This window comes from Microcaecilia unicolor, chromosome 1 (genome assembly GCF_901765095.1).
Source record: "Microcaecilia unicolor chromosome 1, aMicUni1.1, whole genome shotgun sequence".
In the NCBI taxonomy this organism is placed as follows: Eukaryota; Metazoa; Chordata; class Amphibia; order Gymnophiona; family Siphonopidae; genus Microcaecilia; species Microcaecilia unicolor.
Genome location: NC_044031.1, coordinates 311,526,882 through 311,553,526, shown reverse-complemented (window position 1 = coordinate 311,553,526; position 26,645 = coordinate 311,526,882). Strand labels below are relative to the sequence as shown.

Here is a 26,645-nt window from a genome sequence, read left to right as displayed (position 1 = left end):
ATATTTTGGGCTTGCAGGTGGAGGGTGGGACAGAGAGCAGTGCAAAGTAGAGCAGAGGGGGGTCCAGAGATGGGAGGCATGAATTCCATGCCCACCCACCTTGGACTCAGGCGCACCCAAAATTTGCTGTTTGACTACGCCCCTGGTATGCTATAAAAGGTGTGCGCCCTTTGTAGAATACTATCATAGCGCAGATCTTCTTGGTGCCTAACATTGGGCAACATTTATAGAATTTCTCCCTAAGTGATGTACATAAGTATTACCACACTGGGACAGACTAAAGGTCCATCAAGCCCAGCATTCTGTTTCCAACAGTGGCCAATCCAGGTCACAAGTACCTGACAAGATCCCAAAGAAGTTCAATACATTTTATGCTGCTTATTCCAGAAATAAGCAGTGGATTTTCCCCAAGTCAATTTAATAATGGTCTATGGACTTTTCCTTTAGGAAGCCGTCCAGACCTTTTTAAAACTCTGCTAAGCTAACTGCTTTTACCATATTCTCTGGCAACGAATTCCAGAGTTTAATTACACATTCAGTGAAGAAAAAATTTCTCCGATTCATATTAAATTTACTACTTTATAGCTTCATCGCATGCCCCCTAGTCCTAGTATTTTTGGACAGAGTAAACAAACGATTCACGTCTACCCGTTCCACTCCACTCATTATTTTATAGACCTCTGTCATATCTCCCCTCAGCCGTCTTTTCTCCAAGCTGAAGAGCCCTAGCTGCTTCAGCCTTTCCTCATAGGTAAGTCGTCCCATTCCCTTTATCATTTTTGTCGCCCTTCTCTGTACCTTTTCTAATTCTACTATATCTTTTTTGAGAAGCGGCGACCAGAATTGCACACAATATTCGAGGTGTGGTGGCACCATGGACTAATACAAAGGCATTATAACGTCCTCACTTTTGTTTTCCATTCCTTTCCTAATAATACCTAACATTCTATTTGCAATCAGGACTGTTCATAATAGAACCAATAATTCAAAACATTGCTGAATATAAGAAAACTCTTTCCAAGCTACAGCATAGCATAGATAAACTTAGCTTTCTCAAAGCTGGCTTGGTAACCCCACACTACAACTGATAGCTTTCATTCAACGGGGCCCAGATCGTTTCACCCACTTCATGGCTTCATCAGGAACCACAGTTTAAACATGGTTACAGGGGTATAAATCTTAATGGAGTTTTCCTCCATATTAGCATATTAATTTATATATATATATATATATATATATACAGTGGGGGAAATAAGTATTTGATCCCTTGCTGATTTTGTAAGTTTGCCCACTGACAAAGACATGAGCAGCCCATAATTGAAGGGTAGGTTATTGGTAACAGTGAGAGATAGCACATCACAAATTAAATCCGGAAAATCACATTGTGGAAAGTATATGAATTTATTTGCATTCTGCAGAGGGAAATAAGTATTTGATCCCCCACCAACCAGTAAGAGATCTGGCCCCTACAGACCAGGTAGATGCTCCAAATCAACTCGTTACCTGCATGACAGACAGCTGTCGGCAATGGTCACCTGTATGAAAGACACCTGTCCACAGACTCAGTGAATCAGTCAGACTCTAACCTCTACAAAATGGCCAAGAGCAAGGAGCTGTCTAAGGATGTCAGGGACAAGATCATACACCTGCACAAGGCTGGAATGGGCTACAAAACCATCAGTAAGACGCTGGGCGAGAAGGAGACAACTGTTGGTGCCATAGTAAGAAAATGGAAGAAGTACAAAATGACTGTCAATCGACAAAGATCTGGGGCTCCACGCAAAATCTCACCTCGTGGGGTATCCTTGATCATGAGGAAGGTTAGAAATCAGCCTACAACTACAAGGGGGGAACTTGTCAATGATCTCAAGGCAGCTGGGACCACTGTCACCACGAAAACCATTGGTAACACATTACGACATAACGGATTGCAATCCTGCAGTGCCCGCAAGTCCCCCTGCTCCGGAAGGCACATGTGACGGCCCGTCTGAAGTTTGCCAGTGAACACCTGGATGATGCCGAGAGTGATTGGGAGAAGGTGCTGTGGTCAGATGAGACAAAAATTGAGCTCTTTGGCATGAACTCAACTCGCCGTGTTTGGAGGAAGAGAAATGCTGCCTATGACCCAAAGAACACCGTCCCCACTGTCAAGCATGGAGGTGGAAATGTTATGTTTTGGGGGTGTTTCTCTGCTAAGGGCACAGGACTACTTCACCGCATCAATGGGAGAATGGATGGGGCCATGTACCGTACAATTCTGAGTGACAACCTCCTTCCCTCCGCCAGGGCCTTAAAAATGGGTCGTGGCTGGGTCTTCCAGCACGACAATGACCCAAAACATACAGCCAAGGCAACAAAGGAGTGGCTCAGGAAGAAGCACATTAGGGTCATGGAGTGGCCTAGCCAGTCACCAGACCTTAATCCCATTGAAAACTTATGGAGGGAGCTGAAGCTGCGAGTTGCCAAGCGACAGCCCAGAACTCTTAATGATTTAGAGATGATCTGCAAAGAAGAGTGGACCAAAATTCCTCCTGACATGTGTGCAAACCTCATCATCAACTACAGAAGACGTCTGACCGCTGTGCTTGCCAACAAGGGTTTTGCCACCAAGTATTAGGTCTTGTTTGCCAGAGGGATTAAATACTTTTTTCCCTCTGCAGAATGCAAATAAATTCATATACTTTCCACAATGTGATTTTCCGGATTTAATTTGTGATGTGCTATCTCTCACTGTTACCAATAACCTACCCTTCAATTATGGGCTGCTCATGTCTTTGTCAGTGGGCAAACTTACAAAATCAGCAAGGGATCAAATACTTATTTCCCCCACTGTATATATATATATATATATATATATATATATATATATACACACACACGAATGAATATGCTAATATGTCCACCCCATCCTCTCCCCTCCCTCTCTCCCCCCCCCCCCCTCCGGTATTAAACAGTCAAACTACGCCCATGGCAACCATTAAGAAATTGTATGGTTCAGTCATTAAGTTTCACAGTAGAATTTAGAACAAAGAAAATGAAATACGTATCTGAATCATTATGAACCAGCCCAGCAAGAACAGGGGAATGGCAGCAGGTGGAATGGGTATGTGGTAGAAAAAAATGCACTGTATTTTGCAACTTTTATATGCAACACAGACATCACGGATCTCTGTTAGCAAACCATAAAAGGTGTTTTTCAAGACCAGTTTTTCTATTGTCGCTCAAGCATGCTGTATAGTGAAGTCTTTAAACAGCAAACCAAGTTGTGAAGACTCCTGAAGCTTGCCTGTGGCTGAAACACGGTACTGTGTCAAGCCTCCAACTAATAAACTTGCTTAAAGAAGCTTTATATCGCTGTCCTTGTCTCTTGAGTCCATGGTCCTCTTTCCACTGCCCATTATTCTTGTGTAACTGCCGTGGGATTCAGTGTTCTTTCTCCTTGGTGGATTTTTTTTTCTGGAAAAAAATACATGGAGCATACCACCTAGCATTTTTTAAAAATTTTATTGGGGGAGGGGGAGTTTGCAAAGATCAAAAAACTTAAGAAAAAGTTGATATTGGAATATGGGTAGTTTTGTTCTTTGTTTATAGAGACAGATTCAAGGCTCTCTTTTCAATCCGTCCATATATGTATGTGTCTGTTTTGTGCATTAATATGTCTTTTATGTGTGTAATCTGTGTGTATATGTTTTGCTTGCATATATGTTTGGATACATGTGTGTTATGGGTATGCATGTTTTATATGTATATTCCATATTCGTATGTGCATGTTTGTATCTTTGTGTGCATATATGTATGGGTGGGTGTTGTGGGTGTCTGAGTTGAGTATCCGTGTGTCTGCAATTTCCTAACTGCTTTGTAATAGTGCATCAACAGCTGTATGCTGTACAGCTGCTGGAACTGCTTCTTCAATAGAAGTGCATTGGGCTATTTTTTGTGGGGCTTTATTTCTGGAATCCCTTGCCTGATGTGGTCCATTTTCAGACTGTTTGCCTCCTCCACTGGATTTGTTAAATTTTTAGAGAATTATTTTGCCTTCAAACAGGCAAATGGAGATATATTCTTTTCAAACCCTTGGGGGAAATTCTACAGTAAGGTACCTCCATTTAGGAGTTCTGGTAACGAGGGGTGAAACCCTATTCTATATTGCCACTTGGGTACTCTAGTGTCTTTATTAAATACTAGTGCATTGTGTGCACCAAATTAGTGTACATTTAGGCGCCCCATTTACATCTGCCATAGACCTGGCAAAAATGGGGGTGGCCAAATGTGACAGTGGCAGGCACAGTTGCCTAAATGTCTGCTCTGCCTATGCTTTGCCCATGTGAAGACCCCCCCCTTACAAATGCGTGCTATACCATTTGAGTACCAATTTATAAATACCACTTAGGCACCCAAATGACATTTTCATGGGTAAGTGTACTCTTGAGCACCTATATGTCAGTATTCTGTACATTTGGAGTGTAAAAGCAGTGACTTGTTATAGAATTACCCGTCACATGTGTAATTTTTTCCAGCATTCTATTGGGTTGGAAAGAATAAGAAAAAAACTAAAAAGATTCAAAGAAGAGACTGGAAGGAGAACTACACAATAACACTTAATACCCTTATAAGAAGGGAAGTGGTACATGAACTAGGAGTTATGCACCTCAGCTTTATTTTTCCACTTACTAATTCCCCTTCTTTCTTTATGTTCCTGAACAGCCCGAGGAGCTGACAAATGTCCTGGAGATCAGCAATATTGTCTTCACCAGTATGTTCGCCCTGGAAATGATCCTCAAGCTCTCAGCTTTTGGCTTCTTTGATTACCTGCGCAATCCCTACAACATCTTCGATGGCATCATAGTTATCATAAGGTAGTGAGGCAAAAGGCAGCCTGATTTAAGAGATACTGATTTATTGTCACGTAGACAGATGCAAGTCCTATGCCTCCCACTTCCTACATACATGTGCACATAGTACATACATGTATATCATGTCATGGCACTTGTCTCAGTATTTGTGTGTATTTAGTCCTTGGATTCTGTGATGAGGCCAGCAACTCAGTTGCCCATAGTTGCCACTTAGGCTGCTGGTAAGTTTGACACCATTCTCCACTGCAAGGTTGCATTGAGGTCACCATCTCATTTCATTAAACTGGACTCTTTTGGAACCAGTTGCATCCTGTTTGATCTGAGGAGCTTTAAACCCCTGCTGTGCTCTCTCTCATTGCTGAATTCTTCTTGCGTCCTGGCTATCACTGAGCTCCTTTTATATGGTAGAAAATATAGACCAGCTCATTACAACCCAATATGATACTCTAGTTATATTACTCTGCAAAAATGATTGTGCGTGTCTGTTTTGTCACTTCTATGTCATAACTGGTTGGTTTATTGGTACATTTTGCTTTTTATCCCCTCCATTACTGCTCAGTAAAAATGACTGAGAATGTTCAGGAGGAGTTTTCTCCTTCTCATGATGTCTTCAGATAATTGATTGGTCATTGTCTGATGGTTCTAAGAACAGAATGGCCATAGCCTGAATTGTATGAGTCATTTTCAGTAGGCAATATTAGAAATGATGTCTAGAAACAAAGCTATATTGTTTTTAAATAAGCGCTTTTACAGCCTGACTTATAATTGTGTGCATAGTCTAAGGTAAGAATTATATAAGGCAACTTATTTATTTTCCAGACTGTGCTATTCAGTTTTATTATCTGCTGTTCTTGAGCTGATTTATTTATTAGTCATATCATTGATTAAAAGACCCAATTCAATGGAGATAGTTGTACTTTCTGTCCTGCTGCCTTTGAGTTGTTAAGTGTAACACAAGAGTTAAAAGTACAACGTTGATTTTTCAATTGACCTGTACTGAAGTGAGGTATAAGGCATGTCTTGGCTAGTCAGGGCTGCCAGATGACTCTAGGTCATAAGGGGAAGATGAAGACCAGTTTAGCAATAGTGCTGCACCGAAAGGCATGGATCGATTTTTAGACCCACTATCTGCTTCTTGGCCTGGCTGGGGATGCTGCAGAGGCAGTGTTCATCATCTCTGGTACATAGGAACATAGTAAATGACGGCAGATAAAGACATGTACAGTCCATCAAGTCTGCCTAACAAGATAAACTCATTTTACATGGTATAGAGAAGGAAGTTTCAGCCATGACCCAGTGGTGAACCTTAGAAGCCAGATTTAGTGAGGTATGTAGTGCCAGTGTGGACACACAAGGCAAAATGAAGGCAGGGTGTCAAAATTGCACCGCATTCATTGCTTCTCCTCCTTGGCCATCATCTCTCCTTCCTCTCCTTACATCACCCCCTCCAAGCGCATTGATCTCCTCACACAAGCCTCCTTCTCTGAAGAAGCCCCCTTCTCCTAAGAGCATCCACCCCTCCCAAAGACCCTCCCCCAGGCCTACCTGAAGGATGCCCTAGTTGTCTAGGATAGGGCAAGCAGCAGTGATTCCCAGTTGCTGCTGCCCATGTGAGCTTTAGGTTCAAAATGGTGGCCTCAACCTATAGAGGTAGTCTCGCAAGGGGGGCTAAGGGCAGGCAGGAAGTTTCAAGAGGGAGATGGTTGAGGGGGTAGGGGTGCCATGTTGGGTGAATCACACAGGTCATAATTACAGCTCGCTACGTCCTGTATATGTGCCATAAGGAATACTCAAGCCAGTCCTGCTTTTCCATCATTGCATCTACGGATCTGAAATTTAGTCTCTTTAAGGGGAAGCATGACTACAAGTTCATGCATGCAGTGGGGATTAATCCGGACCAGCTAGGTCTGCCCATCATCACCTACTTTATCACTAATAAACAAAATGTCTCTCTCTGTCATTGAACTCGTGCGTTGAAGTCCAAGTGAAACTGGCAAATATGCATAGGTGGAATTCCACAGTGTTTGTTGTAAAAGTAGGAGGCAGCTCTCCTTTATCCAGAAAAGAGAGTAGATATAAGGTAGTAGTCACAGAGGGTGGAAAATAACTTTTATCACAGAAGGCAGCTCTGGTGTCTGCTGCCTTCAAACACAGATCTTCATTCTGCTGAAACATCTGAATTTCATAGCTTTGCTACAGCTCAGCTCTTCATTGTCATGGATTGACACATGTACTTGCACAGAGGCACGTGCATGTAAATAAAAGTACCCACACTTGCTTATATACCATCTTGAATATAGAATGGAGAAGCTGCATATGTATGCATGGACTTGGAGGACAGCAATGTACTGAGCACAAGTGCTTCCACAAGCAAGAGAGAGTAAACCTCAACACATTTTCATCTGTCTCTGCTACTATTATTTAACATTTCCATAATACCACTAGACATACTTTATAAAAGCAGGTTGCAACCATGCCTTCCTCCCTTTTTCTCTGCCAACTTGAACTTTTCTTCATTACTGTGACTGAATACAAAAAATACCACAGCTGTAATACAATCAGGGGAAAGGAAGTGGTGTGGTGGCAAGTCATTTGGCTGAGAACTGGGGAAGCCAGGGCTCTAATCCCACCTCTGCCACTGACACACCTTGAGGGGCATAATCGAAAGGGGCGCCCAAGTGTTCCTGAGGGCGTCCTCGCAGGACTTCCTGGCGAAGGGGCGGGGAAAACCGTATTATTGAAACAAGATGGACGCCCATCTTTCATTTCGATAATACGGTCGGGAATGCCCAAATCTTAACATTTAGGTCGTCCCGTCGTTTCTGATTTTTGGCGATAATGGAAACTAAGGACGCCCATCTCAGAAACGACCAAATGGTAAGTCCTTTGGTCGTGGGAGGAGTCAGCATTCGTAGTGCACTGGTTCCCCTGACATGCCAGGACATCAACCGGGCACCCTAGGGGGCACTGCAGTGGACTTCAGAAAAAGCTCCCAGGTACATAGCTCCCTTACCTTGTGTGCTGAGCCCCCCAACCCCCCCCCCCAAAAAAAAAAAACCACTACCATAGCCCTTAAGGGTAAAGGGAGGCACCTAGATGTGGGTACAGTGGGTTTTGGAGGACTCACATTTACCAACACAAGTGTAACAGGTAGGGGGGGGATGGGCCTGGGTCCGCCTGCCTGAAGTGCACTGCACCCACTAACACTGCTCCAGGGACCTGCATACTGCTGCGATGGACCTCAGTATGACATTTGAGGCTGACACAAAATATTTTTAAAGTTCTTTTTTGAGGGTGGGATGGGGGAGTAAGAGGAGGTCATCCCCGATTCCCTCCAGTGGTCATCTGGTCAGTTTGGGTACCTTTTTGTGCCTTGGTCGTAAGAAAAACTGGACCAGTTAAAGTTGTCCAAGTGCTTGTCAGGGATGCCCTTTTTTTCCATTATGGGTCAAGGACGCCCATGTGTTAGGCATGCCCAAGTCCCGCCTTCGCTACGCTTCCGACACGCCCCCGTGAACTTTGGTTGTCCCCGCGACGGAAAGCAGCTGGGGACGCCCAAAATCGGCTTTCGATTATGCCGATTTGGGCGACCCTGTGAGAAGGACGCCCATCTTCCGATTTGTGTCGAAAGATAGGTGTCCTTCTCTTTCGAAAATAAGCCTGCTTGTGACTTTGGCCAAATCACTTTTCCTCCTATTGCCTCAGGCACTCAATTAGATTGCAAATGCTTTAAAGCAAGGGTATTTTGTACCTGAACACTTATTACCACGGTACAGTACTGCACACCTCCAGTAGCACTATAAAAATTAGTACTGAGAGAGCAATTCTATAACCTGACACCTCCATGTAGGCCTGATGATGCTGAGTGCCAATTCTATAATGGCATCTGTGGACCAAGATGCTATTATGGTATGCAAGCGTAAACCCAAATTGATGTGCCTAAATTTAGGCATGCATAAAGGACACAGTGGAGATGATCAGTGAAAGCAAAGCAGCCGCCGATTGTGTACAGCAATCTTTATTATCTTCTAAAACCACTTGTCACGGGCTGTGTTTAGGCTATATGGCCTGCATCAGGAGTCTGACATGGTCCATAGGTATAGCATATAAAAGAACTGTTGTACATTGTTGTATTCAACATACCAAAAACATGTTATAAATACATTATATAGACAAAGGTGATTGTTGGACCATGTCAGACTTCTGATGCAGTGTATCAAAAAGAAACAGGAAACATCTCTACACAACTGATAAAACTCCAAAGAAGTAGAGGATGACATACAGCTCCAACATATTGGGAGAACAAATAGTCGTCATTCCAAAGCAGCAGCTAAAACCCGCCTTTTTGGTAGCGTTAGCGGAAGTGCCACTGTGAATTTCACATTTTATGCATCACAGTAGATTCCATTTTTTCTAGCACCATATATAAAAGATTAATCTTGTAGATAGCAATTTTATTAGACCCTTGACACTGGCGATATTTCTGCCAAAACACAGACCCATGTTGGGTCTTTATTTGGTGCTTTGGAATAAAGACTGTTTGTTCTCCCAACATGTTGGAGCTGTATGTCATCCTCTACTTTTTCAGTGTCCTGATGCAGGCTGTATAGCTGAAACACGGCCTGTGTCAAGTTCTTTTAGAAGTTAATAAGATTGCTGTACACGATCGGTGGCTGCTTTGTTCTCACTGATCATCTCCATTGTGTCCTTTCTGGGTGCTGAGAGCTGTGGAGATTAGTTTTTCTCTTCTTGTCTTTGTTACCTAAATTTAGGCATGACCATTAATGCCAGACAGGCCTAAGTGCACCATGCCAAGTGCATAGCACAGTATGCTCTGAGTTATGTTTGTAAGTATGGCCATAGCCTATCAATGCTTCACCCATTTATATGCCCCCTTGCAGTTACCATGTCCTTATAGAATAGCATTGTGTGCTTACATGCGTAACTGCCAATTTTGATGCCTCTGACATACGTGACATGTAAGCGTAGGCTCTAAGTTATAGTATTACCCTTTAAGTTTGTAAAACTACACTTCAAAAATATTGCAAGCAAACACATAGAAATGATTTTATAAAGTAATGTCTTTCTCTCTACCCTCTCACTTATTCCTCTCCTTTTCTTTCTTTCTCTGTGTCCCGCTCATCTCGTTTGGTCTCTGGATCCATCCTCTGTTTCCCTCATTATTTCTCCCACCCGCTTCCTTCCTCTGTCCTCTTGCAGTGTGTGGGAGATCATTGGGCAGAATGATGGTGGTTTGTCGGTCCTGCGTACGTTCCGCCTCCTGAGGGTCCTGAAACTGGTGCGGTTCATGCCTGCACTCCGGCGCCAGCTGGTGGTGCTGATGAAGACAATGGACAACGTGGCCACCTTTTGCATGCTCCTCATGCTTTTCATCTTCATCTTCAGGTGAGGAGGCGTGCTAGAGCATCAAGCACAATGCTGACTATTATACTGTTTCAATACTAATTTTCCTAACATAGGGGAGAGATTTTATAAGCCATTTCTACCCTAAAGCAGTGCTTTGTGTGGAAATAGGAGCTTATAAAACTGCATTCAGTGTGCATATAGGACTACATTCTATAAATGATGCCTAAAAAAGTGTTTAGCGCTGTTCTATAAACTGCGCTTAAAGTTAAATGCCGTTTATAGAATAGTGCTTAATTCTGGGAACCGCAAATACATTTAGGCTCAACCATTTACACCAATGAAACTTTGATGTAAATCCCTGTGCCTAAATTAGGCACGGATCCCCGTTATCCTACAACATTGTGCATAAATTAATGGAACGCCCGGATCTGCCTATGACTCTCTCTTGGCCATGCCCCCTTTATGGACCCAGCATAAGCGATAGTATTCTATAACCTGTGCATGCGCAGCCTGGGCACACCCCTGACATGCCTATCCCCCCACAACCCCCTAGGAGTTGCACATGTCAGATTTTTCACACACAACTTCTAGAATACAAGCCGTTAAGCCCATTAAAGCGGGCAAGATTTTTTATTTCTGAAATGTAAAGAGAGTGAGAGTGTGTATGTATATATATATATATATATATATATATATATATGTGTGTGTGTGAGAGAGAGAGAGAGACAGAGAAAGTGTGTGTGTGTGTGTGTGTGTGAGAGAGAGAGAGAGACAGAGAAAGTGTGTGTGTGTGAGAGTGAGTGTGTGAGAGACAGAGAAAGTGTGTGTGCGTCTGTGTGAAAGAGAGAGACAGAGAGAGTGAGAGTGTGTATATGTATGTGTGTGTGTGAGACAGAGAAAGTGTGTGTGTGTGCATCTGTGTGACAGAGTGAGTGAGTTGAGAGACAGAGCGAGAGTGTGTATATGTGAGAGAGACTGTGTATGTGAGAGAGAGACTGTGTGTGTGTGAGAGAGACAGACAGACAGAGTGTGTGTGTGAGAGAGAGATGGATGGAATAGGATAAAGTGTTGTGATATTAGTACTATAATTAATGGGTCTTGTTGCCAGTTTCTCTGTGAGTGCAGAGAGGGAGCCCAGTATTGCACTTTACGCTGAGTCCCGGGTCCCTGGCCCCAGGAGCTGAGCTGCAACTCCCCTGCTAATCACTCACCGTTGTGACTGTCATAGCCCCACAGATATGCCATCCTCTGTCTGCCTCTGTGCCGGTAAACATGTGGCCCCGGCTCGCTGTCTCTCTCAGGCCTCGGGTTCCTTCTGGGGCTTTTTATAGGCTCCCCCTGCCTATGTCCCTGTGACTGCAGCAGGTGGGTTTGGCTCCTGGGGCGGAGAGAGAAGCACATGAATCCTGTATCCCCCCTCTATCACCTCCTTCTCCCCACCCCCTCCAACCCTAGCCAGCCAGACCCAGCGCCTGCGGCCAGAGCCGTCCGGATTCCTGTCCCAGCAGCTGCGGTCCAGACCCGCTGATTTCCCCCCCCCCCCCCACCCCCACCCCAATCACATCACCAGCTTTCCTCGCCAAGGCACCAGATACAAAGAACCCCCTCCTACCGATGTTCTGTTACATTCCTTTGTGACTGCATCCCTTTAAAGGCTCTCGTGCTCGCTCGCGTTCTCTCCGCTGCCCGGGCATTCTGGATTTCTGTAGTGGTGCTGGTCCGTCCTGCCTCTACCCACGTCGGGAGTGATCTGTGACGTGCTGCGCTGTTCTGCGCATGTGCAGCATGGTCACTCTTCATTTATATAGTAGGATTGACTAAGGGCAGTTGTATGCAAAACTGCTAATTGCTGCCAATTAGCACCAATCAAGGTCTTTCATGACCTATTACTGCTCATTAATACCAATGAGCTTCTCATTATTAAATTAAGTTATGCAGCCAACTGACCCAGTTCTATAACTTGTGTGCGCAAATTGTTCACATAAAGGCCAATTCTATAAATGGCGCACAAATTTACGCACGCAAAATTGCACACTATTCTGATATGTACATACAACTACATTGGCTAACATAGGGAAAGGGAAATGAGACTTGATATACTTCCTTTCTGAGGTTTTTGCAACTACTTTCAAAGCGGTTTACATATATTCAGCTACTTATTTTGTACCAGGGGCAATGCCCAGATTCACAAGGAGCTGCAGTGGGAATCGAACTCAATTCCCCTGGATCAAAGTTCACTGCACTAACCATTAGGCTACTCCTCCACTCCTCCACAAACCAATTTGTGCCAATAATTGGGTGCTAACAATCCATTATTGGCGTTAATTAGCTACAATTTGGATTTATGTGCTCACCTTGCTAACCACTATTCTATAAAGATCCATGCACAAATTCTATATCACGCAAATCTTATAGTGTGCTATAGGAGGGGCATGGGCAGGTCAGAGGCATCAGGTAAAGATTCATGCAACAGGGCCAGGGAGAGACAAAGCCGGGCCTGGGGCAAGCAGTCTCCTATGTTGCCGCAACCATCTCCCTACCTGCAGCAGAGATCAAGAGAGACAGCTCTGCTGATCACAGGTCCTTCTTCCTGCCACATACCGCCTCCTGTGAAGCAACATCCTGTTTCTACATAAGTGGAATGCAGCAAGAAGAAAGACCCCTGGCCAGCAGAGCAGTCTCTCTTGATCGCCGGAGCCAGGTCCTTCTTGAAGGCCGGGCCCAGGGAATCTTCCCCCCCCCCCCCCCCAACCTCCTGTCGGCAGCCCTGGCGTGCAGTATTACTGAATACTGGGAATTCACGCCTAACTTACATGCTGGGATTTACACCAGGGGTCAGTTGGTGTAAATTCTCACGCGCAAAGTTTGGCATGGAAATCAGCTCCAATTTGGAACACCATTTATAGAATAGCACTACGTGTAGTTTTTTTTTGGCACCCAAATTTGGGTGCAATTTACTGAATCTAGTTTTAAGCATAAATTTAGGCACCCAACTTCATAGAATTTGGGGGATAAAGGGTAATTTTATAAAGATTTTTTCCAAATGTAAAACATATTTAACACACAAAAATTGTGTGCCAGTATATACATGTAAAAAGTAGGGACACACATTCTATAAGGAGAACAACAAGACCATGTGTAAATGACCAGAATACACACACATGTAAAAGCCAATATTCAAGTGATACACTAATGTATAATATAGGGTCCAAGGCAGTAGTGGATACTTTGGAGTCTGGACAGTTTACACAGTTACACACATAAATTATAGAATGCTATAATTTACACCAGTGGGGTACTGAGGGTAGGGCGGTGAGTGTGGTCCATCCCAGGTGCAGGCAGCAAGGGAGTGCAGTGAGCAGTCGTGTGACTGTTGTCTCTGTCAGTTCCCTGCCCCCTCTGACATTAACTTCCTGTTCCAGGGCAGGGGACTAGCAGAGCCAAGAGCTGTGCAACTGCTCAGTGCACCCCCTTGCTTGGAAGAGGGGTCAGGGGTGATGCGCCTGGAGGAGGGGGGTGCTTCGCCTTGGGTGGCAACTAAGCTAGATACACCACTGATTTTTTTAAGTGATCTATGTATGTCCATTTACCCCAACTATATGGCTGGTATAAGTGGTCATGCCTAAAATATAAGCATATATTTGCCCTGTTGTGCTAGTATTCTACTTAATTTATAGACTAGCTTCCAAATAGGTGTCCCTTTATAGAGTTTTCGCCAATGAGCGCTTCTACTTTTATGCTATTGGTACGTAGACGTATTGGGGTGTAGTGTGAGTTGTCTCAAGGTGTCTATCAGATGGTACTTTTAGCCATTATCATCCTATTCAGATTAGAATCTATGATCTATAAGTAATAAGGCTTTCAATCCATGTATCAGCCTGCTGAGCCAGATGGCCTCTAGTAAGAGCAGATGCTGCTGCTGTTCCCAGTGCACATGTGCCCCCCCCCCCCTTCATTACAAACCACCATCACACATGTAAAGGAGATTGTAAAAGTCCCTTCTTCCTAATTAGCTATGTGTATGCTTTCCCAGATACCTAACATTGATGTCAGAGAGGAGGTCTAGTGTTTTACTATGATACTTAGTAATTTACCATTGGGAAGTGTCTAAGGTCTGTGAGATTAAGGCCTATATTGTTCCAAATACTCCTTATATATAGGAGTAGCCTAGTGGTTAGTGCAGTGGACTTTGATCCTGGGGAACTGAGTTCAATTCCCACTGCAGCTCCTTGTGACTCTGGGCAAGTCACTTAACCCTCCATTGCCCCTGGTACAAAATAAGTACCTGAATATATGTAAACCGCTTTGAATGTAGTTGCAAAAACCTCAGAAAGGTGGTATATCAAGTCCTATCTCCATTTTAGAAACTTACACGTATAAAGCTCCTAATTAGGAACAGTGGTCACAATTTTTTCTGCCCTTGTCAATTTTAAGGGGGAAAAACAATGGAGGATTAAGGAGGCGCCTCCCTCCTTAATCCCTCCTGTAAAGGGCAAAACTTATACATGCCAGCGAACAGCTGTAAATCCTGATGTGGGACTATATATATATATATATATGAGAGAGAGACCAGGATGTACAGCTGTTCGCTGAAAGTGCTGGTTTTGGGTAGCCCTTTACAGGAGGGATTAAGGAGGGAGGCGCCTCCTTAATCCTCCATTGTTTTTCCCCCTTAAAATTGACAGGGCATCTAATTGGGAGCTTTATACGTGTAAGTTTCTAAAATGGAGACATACATGTATAAGTTTTGGCACTTAAGTGTCTAGATTCTGAAATACTCTTTTACACATGCAGGGAAGGATTAATTCTTTGGTGGGCCTTAGGCAAACAAGTGTAACATAATTACATTTTAAAACTCCCATAAATGGCACTGCACAGGAAACCCCACAGAGGAGGAAACAGCAGGTGAGGAGCATTGTTAGTTTACCTGTGCCTTATTCTTGCCTTGTACACATTTAATCTCTGAAAACTCATCTCTTCCAAAAAGCCTACAAGGAAAATACATAGCCTACAAACTACTTCTACAAATCACACAATCACCACAGCTCACCTCTAACGTACCTAACACTTCCCATCTATCCTCCCTTACCCAATCTTTAAACAGTAATAATTGTACTTGTTATCATGAAACGACTATGCTTATCGTCTCTTACCAACATTCAAACTATAAGAACTGTACCTGTTATCATGAAATGATTATGTCATAACCACACTCTGTAAGCCACTTTGAGCCTACAAATAGGTGGGAAAAGGTGGGATACAAATGCAATAAATATAAATAAATATAATATAAAAATATAAATATAATTAAGTATTAGTACTTTTACACGTGCAAGTTGCTTGCCTCTGTTATGTTTTCTATGTATACAAATGTGAAATTTTTGCTCTCACCACACACAGCTGATAAATACGTGTGCATTCCTCCATCTATTTTAGAAAAGACCCCATGCTGGCAGATCCTTTTCTAAAATACTACTGGAATTTGACGCATCCCAACCTGGATGTTTCAATTCTGGTTTCCACCTTCCATCTAAAATGGAGGGTTAGGGGTTTGAGTTGGGGGGAGGGAGGGAGGGAGGGAGAGAGACCACTAGACTACAGGGCACAGGGGCAGATACAGAAAGCTACAATATCAGGGAGGGAAGAGGGGTTAGAATGGGGGGGGGGGGGGGGGTACTACATGATTTTGGGTCTGATGCAGATCTGGCAACTTTTTTCATTAATGTCCTCCTTCCTGTCAGTGCCTGAGGCAGTCACCGCGAATGTACTGACAGGAAAGAGGAGCATTTTGGCACTGAGCAATAATGCAACAGTCATTTCCATGTTCATTGGTTACTGCATCACCACAGTAAGCCATCAGTATGCGGCTCTACCACATGGTTTTCTGCTGTAACATAGTAGCATAGTAGATGACGACAGAAAAAGACCTGCACGGTCCATCCAGTCTGCCCAACAAGATAACTCATATGTGCTACTTTTTGTGTGTACCCTACTTTGATTTGTACCTGTGCTCTTCATGGCACAGACCGTATAAGTCTGCCCAGCACTGTCCCCGCCTCCCAACCACCGGCTCTGGCACAGACCATATAAGTCTGCCCAGTGGCTCCAGAGTCCTTCTACAGTGAGTATTCCCATACACTCTTGTGTTCAGAGGAGTATCTATACCAGTTTGTTCAAAGATTAATCTGCAACTAGCAGTAGTCTAATCTCCAAGTACAACTGAAGAAGTTATGCACTCAGAACAGAGGTGACAGAGATTTGTCCTTTAATCCTATGTTGAGAGGAATCTCAGGAACCACAGGAGTGAGAGCATGGTTCAGTCTTGTTCTGGGAAACTGCTCTGTATTTACTCATGGAGAAATAGGAATCACCAGCTTGTATCCAGGTGCCAATACAGGAAGACTATAGATTGGGAGGTCTCTGAGTTTTTCTTTTGCACGTCAGTACCATTTCTGAAGTACCCAAGTAAATATCTGTTTTTGGAACAAAACAATGCTGTTTGGCTGCATAGTTTGTGCAAGAAGGAAAACTAAGAAGTCTAGAATCAAAAGAGACTTGAAACCAATGGCATAGCCATGGATGGGCCTAGGTGGGAAGGGACCCACACACTTTTGGTTCAGGCCAACCCACCCACATCACTGGTATTGTTGAGGGGGGATTACCAAGCCCTGCAGGCTGAAGACATCCTCTGCAGAGCTCCCTGAACTATCTGAACAACAAGGAGATCATGGCGCTCTTCCAGGGATCAGGGGCTACACAAATCTGACACATTGTCAGACATAGAAACTTATCCGTCGATATTTAGTGCATCACCAGCTTAGTCTGGCAGCCAAATTAGGCCACCAAGATGGCTGGCCTATCTTTGGGCAGTTTCAACTTAACCAGCCAGTGCTGAATATCTGCTTGGCTGGTTAAATTTAAACTGCCCAAAAAGCACCTGGATATTCAGTCACCAGAAATGGCCCGTTATATATCTGGTCTGACAGCCAACCGTGGGAGGCAGCCTGGCTACCAACTGCAGTCTGAATATTGGGCCCGTAGGGGTGAGTGATTTTTTTAGCCTCCAGCGGCATTATTCCTGGATATTGGATATTCAGTGCCAGGTCATGTCTGTGCACTGGCATTGAAAATCCAGGTTTATGCAGCCAGCAATCCAGGCTTATGTGGCCTGGTATGTCATATGCAGTTGAGTACGATATTCAGCACTTAACTGCATAAGTGACACCGCATAACGATAGGACTGACTTTTATATGGTCCGATGTAACCACTAACTTAGGCAGTTAAGCGCTGAATATCGGCATTTAACCATATAAGTTCCGACTCTGCCCATGGACCGCCCACAAAATAGTCGGCTTTGAGTTTAGTGGTCTGTGGTGATATTCAGTGCAAGTAACCAGTTAAGTGCTGCTGAATATCATCAGATATCCCCAAACAAGTGATTTAACCTTCCAGGAGCTGTTTTTGGCCAGTTAAATCACTTTGAATATTGACCCCTTAGAATATGAGGCAGATAAGAGCTGTAACGCACATCTAGTCCAGCCAGTTTGCTTCATTTTGCAATGCTGTAGACCATAAATGATATCTGCCTGTGCCTTTACCTCTTTACTACTCAGTGCATTTTTTTCTAGCAAAAAAGGTGCCGATACTCAAATGCTAGGCCACTCTTCAGGGGTGGGGTGATCACTGAGGGACCCACCCCACAATACCCAGGCTCCCCGCAACCAGTCACAGAATCTATGACACGGCAGAATTGGTGTGTAGAGCCTAAACTGTCGTTAAAACTTGGGGTCCATGGGTCAATTTTAGCAGACAATGGAAAGGGTGCCGGTACTCAGTACCCCCAAGTACCCCCTCAAAACAAGTCCTGTTACTGCTAAGCATCTTCTGTTTTTATCCCAGGCTTTCTTGAATTCTGTTTCTGTTTTGCTTCCACATCTCTTCTATGAGTCCATTCTGTGCATCCACCTTTCAGTGGAAAGGCAGTTGAATAGGTATTGAAAGATTTAATGTCTTATTCATAGGTGAGAAAGAAGGTGCATAGGAAGGGCTGCTTGTGTGCGTAATGGAACTTAAGAGAGCTGCTGGTCGCCCTTGCTGTACTCGCTCTGTGGATATATATATATATATTTTCCCAGCAGATGGTCTTGTACCTTTTAACCAGTACTTGTTAATAATAATCTTAACATTGCCTTCTCTCTCTCTCTCTCTCTCTTATGACTCAGCATCCTGGGAATGCATATTTTTGGCTGCAAGTTCAGTCTGAAGACGGACTCTGGAGACACAGTGCCTGACAGAAAGAACTTTGACTCCCTGCTCTGGGCTATTGTCACAGTGTTTCAGGTAAATGTGAGAGGTGTTGGGGGTGGGAGATTTGACAGGAACAGTAGGAGGGAAAACAAAATTGTATAAGAAAAATGATTAGAGGAGGGAAATTACAGTCACTGTTGGATAAGCAAATAAGAGAGGAGAGAAGTGAAATGCTATGCTTGTCATAACTTACTCGCAGTACTGCCATGAGCAGCGAAGAAGCATGGATACGTTTTATGAGTAGTATGGAAGGTAGCATGTGGTAGACTTACATAAGTGCATAAGAAGAACAATACTAACTCAGACCAAGGTCCATTGAGTCCAGCATCCTTCCTCTAACAGTGGCCAGTCCCAAAAGGTAGACTACTGTTATTATTTTTACATATATTTAAATGATGTATTAATATTTAACAACAAAGGTCATGCTTACATTGTATCAGTGTTTGTTTTATGTTTATTTAAACATTTCATCTACCGCCAAACTTATACAGATCATGGAGGTTAACATCAATCCCACTTCTTTATTACAAATTATTACAAATTTTAAGTTCCAGAAGAAATAATTTCAAACCATAAAACATAACTAGCTTTATTAGTCCAACAAGATTGATGAAAATCATGTTGAGAGATCCTTTCTATTCCAAGTAATAATCCCTCCTATCCAACAAAATAACACTCCCAAAAATTAAGACTACTCTCCAGGCTGCCTTCCCATGTTAAACTCCACAGTACTGTGAATCATTCTCTATAACAAACTCTCATAGTCTTTTCATGTCGTGCATGCTGCTCAACCCTATACTGTTATTTTCAGTTAACAAATCCATTTTTACTCACGCTGATTTCTCTCTCCCATTACTCTTTTGTTTTTAAAGTATCACTGGCTACCCAGATCCTTTAGAATAAGTTTTAAGTTGTTGACAATGGCACACAACGCATACTATGAACATCAGCCTTTTTCCCTGCACTCGTTAGCTATCTTGTATACACCTTCTAGGGACCAAAGATCTTTATAGGACCATAGAATGGTCATACCTTGCTGAACTAGAGCCAAGTGGGAATCAACTCAAGCCAGGGCTTACTTTTGGTTAGCACTGTCCCAGTGGAACAAAATACATTCGCACTGAAGCAAATCTAAAAAAATTCAAGATTTTCTTTTTTAAACACATCTTTGACATTGAACTAGATAATGAGGGAAGAATACATATTTATTTAATTTGGTATGATTGATTCTTGGAAGCTAGTTTTAGGTTTTTTTCTGTTAGAAACTTATGGAGTTCCTCTTTTAATTTATTTTAGAAATATTTGATACTTTTTAATGTAAACTGCTATGTTCTATCAAAGTCAAGAAGTATATCAAGTTCTAATAAACATCAACATAAAAGGAGAAAAACGTCTGCTCAAAAGCATAAAAAGAGCCAAGCTCTTTCCAAAGCCATTTGTTGAATCAGTTTCTGATAGCCAGGCAATTCGTTTTCTGTTTTTCTTATCTTTCTGGGTCCTCAGCTCCCCAGCCAACAAGGAGACAAGCTGCTAAGAGATCTCCAAAAATGCTAAATTGTTCTATAGAACTATAACATACAGTCCATGCTAAATCTCTCTCTACATTCTCTCCGACGTCCATCATTTTTTGCTTTTGGACTAAGTGGTGTGAGGTGTGCTATGTGCAAAATACATTTATTGTTTATAAATACTAGCAGATATTGGCGATTTCTACATATCTCTGAATACCCCAAGCCCTTCATCCCCAGTTGCCTCTGATCCAAAATTCTGATCTCACTTATCATGTATCTTGAGAGATACCAGCCTCTTCTCTCTAATTACTTTTTCTGGCAAGCAGTCTGAGGAAGACTCAGTTTTACATGTTAGCAATATTGTTAACTGTGGATAATTATCCTGTCATAGTGAAAATGAGAGTAAAACATAGAAAGGGAACCCCTCCAGCCTAAACATTTTCTTGAATGTAGTCCCTATACAGAAAATACAGATGAGCTTTGGTTTTAAATGATATAAGAAATTGTCAGTGACATTCCCTATGTCATTTTGTTTCAGTTTCTAAAGAAAACATCAGAAAAATGAGTGGAATCGTGTTTGCTTTTCTTCTGTTCACTTTAGAGCTGGTCCTGCGCTTCTCTCCTCTCATTAAACCCATACCACAGATTATTAAAAAAGAATTCCTGAGCTCACCTTCCTTCCCTCCCACCCCATCCTCCATTTTCATCTTATTTGATCCCTGGGTCCAAATAGGGCAGGAGTGATCACCAGTTGTTCCTGACTCACTGGTGCCATAATCCAAAATGGACAGCAGGATCTTCACAAAACTCTTTAGCTAATTGGAGCCCTTCATTTTGTTTTACAGATACTTCCCATAATTTTCTTTAGGACAGAGAAGATGTATCCAAGGAGACCAATTGGAAGCACATAGGTCAAAAAGTAATGGAAATCAAATCTTTCTAACCATATGTATCTTGCCTAATCAACTAATATATGAAACGTACTCCTCCACCTCCTAGCTTCTTTCCTAAATCCAGAAAGAAAAGGAATTAATGGGTCCTTTTAAGGTTATCAAAAAAGGTTATCCTTTTACAAACCTACGGCAAAAAGTGGCCTTAGCACACCCTTGCACGAGTTTTTCTTGCATGCTAAGGCTATTTTTACCACAGCCGTAAAATGGCTGATTTCCTATTTGTTGTATTAATAGCCATGTGCTAATATTATCAGCACACGGCCATTAAGAAAATTAGCGTCTAAGCACTTACCACCACCCATTTTGTAGATGGTAAGGGAATGTCTACTGTCCGCCCCCTAACATGCCCCCTCAAAAAAGAAATTAGTGTGTGGTTAGTGTGTGCTGATTTGGCACTTACTGCAGGATGCCTGATCTTTTTTTTTTAGTTACATTTGTACCCTGTGCTTTCCTACTCATGGCAGGCTCAATGTGGCTTACATGGGGCAATGGAGAGTTAAGTGACTTGCCCAGAGTCACAAGGAGCTGCCTGTGCCTGAAGTGGGAATTGAACTCAGTTCCCCAGGACCAAAGTCCACCACCCTAACCACTAGGCCACTCCTCCACTCCAGTCTGCCATAGTAAAGCATGTATTAGCATCTAATGCAGCTTAGTAAAAGGGGATCCTAAGAGAGTACTTAAAGGAAATAATCACTCCCAGATATTTCAGGTCTAGGTGGCAGTATCTCCTCATTATCTGTCCCTACACCCCTTCCTGGGAACTCCTCTATTTGGTAAGCCACTCTTATCTGTACTCTTCTCCTCCACTGCCAACTCCAGAATCTGTTCCTTCCATCTCGTTGCACTGCGTACCTGGAAATGACTTCCTGAGTCAATATATCTTGCTCTTTCTCTAGCTCTCTTTAATTCAGGACTAAAACCTCACCTTTTTGAGGCTGCTTTTAAATCTTACCCCTTAATCATCTGTTTAATATTCATGTTATTTTAATCATTCCCATAGTAAACAAAACTTCCTAATCTCTTATTCATCCTGTTTGTCTACAGCAGGGTTGTCCAACCTTGGTCCCCGAGGGCTGCAATCCAGTTGGGTTTTCAGGATTTCCCCAATGAATATGAATGAGATCTATTTGCATGCACTGCCACCATTGTATGCAAATAGATCTCGTGCATATTTATCGAGGAAATCCTGAAAATCCGACCTGTAAAGGGCCACGGTTGGCCACCCCTGGTCTACAGTATCTGGAATAGATTCTAAGCTCTGTGGACCATGTTTGTATACAGTGCTGTTCATGCCTATAGAAATGGCAGTAGGCGATGACAACCTCTTTTCTATCCCATGCTACATTTTTCCCTCATCCATAAAGACATAATTTCACAGTTACTCAAATTAGTCCTGTTCTTAATGGATTCCACATTCCTTTACCTTGTGAATTAAATTAGGAATATAGATTTCTGGTGTACAGATGAATGATATCATCAGAACTCAGTGTCTGTGTTTGCTCTATTCTACCACTTTGATGCCATGTATTACAGTTAAGGTCCTAATATTGAAAGCTTGTGACTTCATTACTACAGTAAATAAAAGTTGGGGATACAGAATACTCATATATAGTTCAGCTCCTTAGCTGGAATCAAACACTGTTCATTGAGACCTCAGCCTTGAAATTACTCTAGGTTGCCATAACCCATTCAGAAAAATTCTCTCTGATTGCTGAATTATGCAGAACCTCATTTATAGAAGGCCATTTCAGTAGACTGATTTCAGTGTTAGTAAAGGAGTTGCTTTCCAACACTGGGTGCTCTTCATTTCTTGCAGATCTTGACCCAGGAGGACTGGAATGTGGTGTTGTATAATGGGATGGCGAGCACGTCTCCGTGGGCTGCACTGTATTTTGTGGCGCTCATGACCTTTGGCAACTATGTCCTTTTCAATCTGCTGGTTGCTATCTTGGTGGAAGGATTCCAAGCAGAGGTATGAGTCGGGGCGGGAAGGGTTCCAGTATGGGACACAGGGAGAAGGATAAGTTGGTGTTTGAAGTGTAGATATGTTAAAAAAAAAAAAAAAAGGGGGAGGGGGAGGAAACAGTTTTTTCTCTAGCAAAAGCTAGAATTGTAGAAGGGAATAGACAGGTCAGGAATTGTTATGCAAATAGTGGCAAGTCTATAAGTGGTGCCTCTTTGCAGGCACTGTGATACTGTCCGGGTAGTGCCTATTTGATAACAGCATCTGGGTGCCCAAATTCTGTTATAAAATACTAGCATAACCTTGTAACAGCATGTCTGCAGTTTACACCAGTCGTACAGCTGGTATAACACCTAAATGCAGCAAGGGTGAGTGTAACTAATATTCTCAGAGGACAAGCAGGCCTATGATTCTCACTTACGGGGTAACACGATCCAGGTTGCCCAGTCCGGAACTTGTGACAAGCTTTTACAGAGCTCTTTGGTGCACGTGCCACACTCTACTGCACGTGTGCAAGTGCCTTCCTGCCCACTGCGAGAGCGCAGTACCACCAGTTCTCTTTTTTATGCGGTGAGGAGTGGAGGTGTTTTTCTCTTCTTACTCCACAGCTGCCAGTTTGGTTTTCTATGAGAGCTTATTTTTGTGCCTTCCTGGTTTCTCTTTTAGTTTGTTTTATTTTGTACCTCGTTTGGGGTATTCTTCCTTTCATTTTTAGTTTATTTTCCCCTTTTGTAGGTTTAGGCTTGAGCTTCGGTCAGGTTCTTCCCTTAATTTTTCTCTGGTGCTTTGCCCCTTTTTTGGCACCATCAAGTCTTTTGATTTAGCCATAGCTGTTTTTCTTTCCATCTCTTAAAGCCACTGGGAATCTTCGATGCAATAGGACCATCTCTGGCAAAAACATCCGCTCTTGGTGTCCCAAGTGTTTGGGGCCTGAGCATAACCAAACACCATTAGCCAGAGAGGCTGAATGAGAGAAACATTTTTGAGCCAGGCCCAAAATCTCAATATCAGTGTCGATGTTACCATCTGCATCGAGTGTTGCATTGGCATCTGGGAACCTGGAGAACTATAGGTTGCTATATCCTGATCAACATATTTTCCATTTATCTTGACTGTATAATTGATGTTTTTGAGTTTGTCATAAAATGTTCTATGCAATTAGTTTCTGTTACAATGTGAACCATATTGAACTTGAACTTGTCTCAAGAAAATGTGGGATACAAATGTCATAAATAAATATACATACATACATACAAACATACATAAACTAGGTTCAATTTCCACTATAGCTGTAGTTCCCTTTGATTTGGGCAAGTCAATCAACTCTCCATCTTCTCAGGTACAAAAGTGTAGAGTGTGAGCCCACTAGGGATAGAGAAAGCACCTACATACAATAGATGTAAACCACTTTGATCATATCACAGAAAGGTAGCATATTACATCCCCTTACCCTGAGTAGGTGGAGAAACGTTTCTTGGGTATCTCAAAGTTGTAATGAGAACTTTAGTAAACAGGTCTTTAAGTGGAGAAGTAACTTAATTAATGCAGCGGCCTGAGAACCTGGGGAATTTTGTTCAGTTCCCACTACAGCTTCTTGTGAGTCTGGGCAAGTCGCTTAGCCCCAGGTATAAAATAAGTATTGTATATAATAGGTAAACCGCTTTGATTGCAACCACGGAAAGGTGGGCTAAACACAACAAACTTTGCCTGAACCCAAGTAAAACTGAGCTTCTCTGAGTCCCTAACACAAGTGGATATATACCTGACATCAAAATCCCTTTTGGGAAGTACGAACCCCCCTCAAAACACAAATCATAAACCTTGGAATACAGTTAGATTCAACACTTTGATTCCCTAAATCCAAGCAACTTTCAAGAGCTGCTTCTACTACTTGAGGCAGCTATGCTGCCTCTCTCCTTACATCGATAAGGTAAATCTTATCCCAGTTGTGCATGCTATGATAACATGAAGACTGGATTACTGCAATGCACTATACAGTGGTCTGACTGAAAAGGGCCTGCACCAGCTCCAGTTGATTCAGAATGCAGAAGCAAGACTCATAGAAGGTTGCAAGCGACGTGACTACATCACACCATTTTTGCAAAAACTTCATTGGCTACCAGTACAATACAGGGCTAAATTTAAAACTCTGTCTGATCTTCAAGGCCCTGAAAGGAAATGGCCCTGAGTACCTGAAAAATAGGATGATCCTTCACACACCACCAAGGGACACTAAGGTCCTCCCAAGGACTTTCACTAACCACACCCTCTCCAAAAGACATTACACGATGTGATACCCACAAGCAAGCCCTCTGGAGTAGCCCCCACACTCTGGAATGCACTGCCTGAAAAGCTCTGCTTAACACAAGACTATCTTCACTTCAGGAAGCAGGTGAAAGCTTGGCTCTTCAACCAGGCCTTTAATGGAAGAAGTAACTAACTCGTTAGTCTCACTCGCACACACAAGGAGTGACTCAGGCTGCACATACGGCAGCAGGATATGTTTACCCACTCCTACCATAGCTGAGATAAGTCCAACCTCATGTGCAACTCTCTTTAAATCAGTCACCTTACTTTCTAACTCTTCCTACTGTCTTCCTATCTATATGCTTTACCGTTCAGTATCAATTATAATGCCCTATTACATATTGGGTTGACATTGTAAGTAGTATACCATACTATGCTTTGTTTTGTTATTTGAATATATTTACTGCTGTAATTGCCTATTGCCCATGTTTGACCTATTCTTACTGTGCACCGCCTTGAGTGAATTCCTTCAAAAAGGTGGTAAATAAATCCTAATAATAAATCCTTTCTCCTTTCCCTTGTAAACAGATGTTAAAAGTTGTTTTGTTCTGTTCTTTTTTTACTGGTATATTAAAATTCATCAACGCACAAGCTATATAGTATATGGTTTGTTTACGTCACAGAAACCACTTTTTCCATGATCCATGTTGAAGTCATGGCTGTCCACATGTTTAACATTTATGATAATAAATTATCTTAGCCCCCATTTTACATAAATGTATTTCATTTCTTCATCTTTGTAGAATTTCTTTTGATATAATGTTATACATTTGATTACATCATAATTGTTTATCAAACAATATTCAATAAATGAATATACACACCAGGCATTATATTATTACTCAAGTATAATTATTATATCCCAATTTCACCATTTCTTCCTGTTTTGACCTTGGGCTTTCGCACTCAACTGAAAATTTCTTGGAAATTTATATCTCTAGTAAAAAAAGGGAGAGTAAATGAGGGGAACAGGGTGAAAAGGAAAGGGACAAGAACTAGGGAGAAGAGCAAACTAGATAAAAGAGAAAGTGCAAGAAGTGGAACAGAGATTGATGAGGTGATGTGAAAATTGTAAATATTCAGGTAGAGTGTTTCTGAAAGTTTTTTCAGGGCACTCTCTCTTCTCCCATCTATCCTCCCATTGAGTTGAATTTCAAGGACAGTTATTTCTTTACCTTTCAGGGAGATGCAAACAGATCATATTCTGATGAGGAGAGAAGTTCTTTCAATATGGAGGAGTGTGAGAAATTCAGGGACATTCAAGAAGGTTCTGGTAAGTGCCACAGATTAACTGCTCTGATACCTTGAAATAGCTTTTAAGGAAAGTGCAGTTAGTAGAATATAAACGTTTTTGACACTGTTTTCCTCTTTTGACATATCTGC

General features: G+C 42.5%; 1 protein-coding gene across 1 annotated transcript in view; it reads left to right on the top strand.

Annotated features, from left to right (window-relative positions):
• The window catches only part of LOC115473410 (voltage-dependent T-type calcium channel subunit alpha-1I-like), a 935,734-nt gene that overhangs the window by 600,647 nt on the left and 308,442 nt on the right, over positions 1-26,645 (top strand). Inside the window, 5 exon segments of the mRNA XM_030208356.1 lie at positions 4,705-4,856; positions 10,074-10,259; positions 18,444-18,561; positions 22,809-22,964; positions 26,445-26,535. Coding sequence (XP_030064216.1) covers positions 4,705-4,856; positions 10,074-10,259; positions 18,444-18,561; positions 22,809-22,964; positions 26,445-26,535 — 703 coding nt within the window.